Consider the following 4,305-nt stretch of genomic DNA (forward strand, 5'->3'; position numbering starts at 1 on the left):
TAACTTGCAAACTCGCTGCACATACAGCTGTGAGGTTGTGAATAGTGACCATGGTGGAAACACTTATTTATTTTACTAGCAACTCAGATTTTGTGTTGAAAATTTCCTCTGCAGGTGAAATCACACTTGAACCCTGCTTACTTGATGTGCTTAAGGATGTAACCACAAAACATCTCCTCCCAGTATAATGCACTATAGAGTGAATATCATTTAATTTATTTACTTACTTATCTGTTTAGGTCTTCTAGCATGATGCCTCTTGGTGAAGGGCTCTTGAAGGGCATATCAACTCAACACCTCAGCGAGGGCATCACGTTCTATGTAAATGAGAGCCCAGTGAAGCCTGTGGTCAGTGGCCAGACCAAGCCACTGCTTTTGATGCTGCCGTGGCTCGGCTCGAGACCTCGGGCTCAGCTCAAGTACTGCGAGATCTACCTGAGAACAGGCTTCGACGTGCTGAAGGTGGAAACCAACTCGGGTCATTTCCTGTGGCCTCGCTGGGGCCTGGAGTACAGCGCACAAGTGCTGCGGCTATTAGAGAGCGAACGTTTCTCACAGCGCCCCATAGTGGTTCATGCCATCTCCATCGGAGCATATACATTCGCTCAGCACCTCATTCATATCGCCAGAGACACCCGGCGCTACCGTGGCCTGATCGATAGAGTCAGGGGGCAGATCTACGACAGCCTGGTTTTTGGCTCGCTGGAGCTCATTTCTGCAGGTTTGTAAAGCAACAGAATGGTTGTTTATAGCAGTTATTAATGAGTTTTATCTCAATTTTGTAAATGATTTGGCTGATGGAGAAACCTTGGCACATGGATAATGAGATGTTTTCTGGGATTGTAAAACTGCCAAAAGTCCTATTTGGCTCTTTCTATGGTAAGGGGTTACTACTTTGTGACATGCTGCTCAAAATTTAAAACTGCAAGGAGAGCTTTAAATAAACCATTTATCTATTCCTGATTTGGTTTGATTTTAATTTTTTTTGCGCTTTTGTCGCACTTCAGGTGTGAGTAAGAACTTGGGCCCTTACCTTGAGTCCCTGGTGAAGCACACCATCCTCCTTTACTTGCGTGTGTTCAAACAGCAGACAGTGGACTACATCAATGCGTCCGTTGACGTGTTCATGAACACACCTGTGACCTCTCCTGTGCTTCACTTCTTCTGTGGTAATGATGTCTTGAGTGACCCAGAGGCCCTACAGAATTTGCTGGAGCACTGGAGGAAGCGGGGCATTTCTGTGATGAGTAAGAAGTGGGAGGAGTCTGAGCACACCGGGCATCTGCGCATCCATCCTCAGGAGTACCGAGCTGTCCTTGAGCATTTCCTCTGTTCTCTCAACATGGCACCTCTAAAAGCTAAAATGTGAACTTTTTGAAAGAGAAACACAAGTTATCATAAGAACACACAATATGGCACTAGTTACTGTTTTCATTTAATCACATCACTTTAGTGGGAATGCCTTTTGCACTATTTCACATTTGTCCAAAACAATTAGTTCAATGTAAAGAAACGTTTTATTACCATGCCCGTGACAGAGTAAGCGGGGCGAGGTATTGTAATCAGTGCGGTTTGTTTGTGTGTCTGTCTGTTAACAATCTAGAGTCTAGTCGGTTGCACTGATTGACTTCAAATTTTCAGGGTAGGTGGGCAACGGGCCGTAGATTAACTGATTAAATTTTCAGGGTAAAGGTGAAGGTCACCAGAAAGTCGACCTTTCGGTCAAAATAACATCTTCCATTATAACTCAAAAACGGTTGCCGAAAGACAGATGTTTACTATTATGAGCATATTGGAACTCCAATATTCGCTTTCACTTGGCACCATGATCTGTGACCTTGAAAGGTCAAACTCAAGGTCATGGGCTTTCAAAGGGCTATAACTTTAAAATGGTTAGTGATCGTCAGATGTTTACCATTATCAACATATAAGAAGGCCCATATGGGCTTTCAGTTGCTGCCATGACCTTTGACCTTGAATGACTTTTTGAAATGTCAAACTCAACGTCATGGATTTTCATAGGGCTATAACCTGACAGCTGATTGAGAAATATTACCATTATCAGCATATAGGTATAAAATAAGAGCTGCCAGGCGAGATTTGTTTTGCCTGGCAAAACTTGTTGATGATTTTGATTTTCTACAACACTGTGTTCCTGACTTCATGTTTTGTTCTCTGAAATGTTTAAGCAGCACTAAAATTTGAAGGTGTATTCCTGTATAATAATTTATCCTACACTAAACATGTCCCATGTTTTATTAATAAATGTTTTTATTTGAGAGTTTTGCCTATTAATACAGTGCCTTGAAAAAGTATTCATACCCCTTGAACTTTTTCACATTTTTCCACCTTACAACCACAAACTTAAAAGTTTTTTATGGAGATTTTATGTGATAGACCAACACAGACTAGCACATAATTGTGAAGTGAAACGAAAATGGTAAATGGTCTTCAAAATTTTAAACAAATAAAAATCTGAAAAATGTGGTGTGCATTAGTATTCAGCCCCTGTACTCTGATACCTCTAAATACAATCCAGTGCAATCAATTGCCTTCAGAAGTCATCTAATTAGTTAATAGAGTCCTACTGTGTGTAATTTACTCTCAGCATAAATACACTTGTTCTGTGAAGGCCTCAGTGGTTTGTTAGAGAACACTGAAGAACAAACAGCATCATGAAGACCAAAGAACTTACCAGACAGGTCAGGGATAAAGTTCTGGAGAAGTTTAAAGCAGGGATAGGTTATAAAAAAATATCCCAAGCTCTGAACATCTCAAGAAGCACTGTCCAATCCATCATTCAAAAATGGAAAAAGTATGGCACAACTGCAAACCTACCAAGACATAGCCATCCACCTAAACTGACAGAGCGAGCAAGGAGAGCACTGGTCAGAGAAGCAGCCAAGAGGCCCATGATCACTCTGGAGGAGCTGCAGAAATCCACAGCTCAGGTGGGAGAATCTGTGAACAGGACAACTATAAGGTCATACACTCCACAAATCTGGCCTTTTTGGAAGAGTGGCAAGAAGAAAGCCATTGTTGAAAGACAGGCATAAGAAGTCCCGTTTGTAGTTTGCCAGAAGCCATGTAGGGGACACAGCAAACATGTGGAAGAAGGTGCTTTGGTCAGATGAGACCAAAGTTGAACTTTTTGGCCTAAATTCAAAGCGCTATGTGTGGCGGAAAACTAACACTGCTCATCACCCTGCACACACCATCCCCACTGTGAAACATGGTGGTGGCAGCATCATGCTATGGGGATGCTTTTCTTCAGCAGGGACAGGGAAGCTGGTCAGAGTTGATGGGAAGATGGATGGAGCTAAATACAGGGCAATCCTGGAAGAAAACCTATTGGAGGCTGCAAAAGACTTGAGACTGGGAAGGAGATTCACCTTCCAGCAAGACAATGACCCTAAATATACAGGCAGAGCTACAATGGAATGGTTTAGATCAAAGAATATTCATGTGTTAGAATGGCCCAGTCAAAGTCCAGACCTAAATCCCATTGAGCATCTGTGGCAAGACTTGAAAATTGCTGTTCACAGACGCTTTCCATCCAATCTGGCTGAGCTTGAGCTATTTTGCAAAGAAGAATGGGCAAAAATTTCAGTGTCTAGATGTGCAAAGCTGGTAGAGACATACCACAAAAGACTTGCAGCTGTAATTGCAGCAAAAGGTGGCTGTACAAAGTATTGACGCAGGGGGGCTGAATACTAATGCACACCACATTTTTCAGATTTTTATTTGTTTAAAATTTTGAAGACCATTTATCATTTTTGTTTCACTTCACAATTATATGCTACTCTGTGTTGGTCAATCACATAAAATCTTAATAAAAAAAACTTTTAAGTTTGTGGCTGTAAGGTGGAAAAATGTGAAAAAGTTCAAGGGGTATGAATACTTTTTCAAGGCACTGTATATTGCTGTTCTATAGTATTCTAGTACTATAAGTAAGAACAGAACGGAGAGTAACTTGTGCAGAAGCAGTGAATATTGTGAATGTAAGGGGAAAAAATGAAAGTATAATCCAAAATAAGGAGGCAAGCACAGAGGGAGGGTTGTCAGATAACTACCAAACAGGAATCACAATGGACAGATTGGTTCTGTTTCTTGCCAATGTTCTCAACTGCTCAGAACAAGCAAAGACTAAAACAGAAAAAAAAATCTGAATTATAGTGAAGGCAGCAGCAAAGTTCTTGAACACAAAGGACTTATCTTGGGAAAAGATAAGTGCAGATCTTAGTCAAGGAGAAGGGACCTCAGAGGGAAGTCATCAAATCATACCATAACGCTTATTCTTCAGTG

At 41.3% G+C, this 4,305-nt stretch overlaps 1 protein-coding gene across 1 annotated transcript; it reads left to right on the forward strand.

The window, feature by feature from the left end:
* Positions 1-249: 249 nt before the first annotated feature.
* LOC132887427 (uncharacterized) lies at positions 250-1,392 on the forward strand. Its single transcript, XM_060922901.1, has 2 exons — positions 250-721; positions 1,008-1,392. Exons 1-2 carry the CDS (start codon positions 250-252, stop codon positions 1,367-1,369), a joined length of 834 nt encoding a protein of 277 aa, XP_060778884.1. The 3' UTR covers positions 1,370-1,392.
* Positions 1,393-4,305: the final 2,913 nt, after the last annotated feature.

The sequence above is a fragment of the Neoarius graeffei genome, chromosome 6, assembly GCF_027579695.1.
Source record: "Neoarius graeffei isolate fNeoGra1 chromosome 6, fNeoGra1.pri, whole genome shotgun sequence".
Classification (NCBI taxonomy): Eukaryota; Metazoa; Chordata; class Actinopteri; order Siluriformes; family Ariidae; genus Neoarius; species Neoarius graeffei.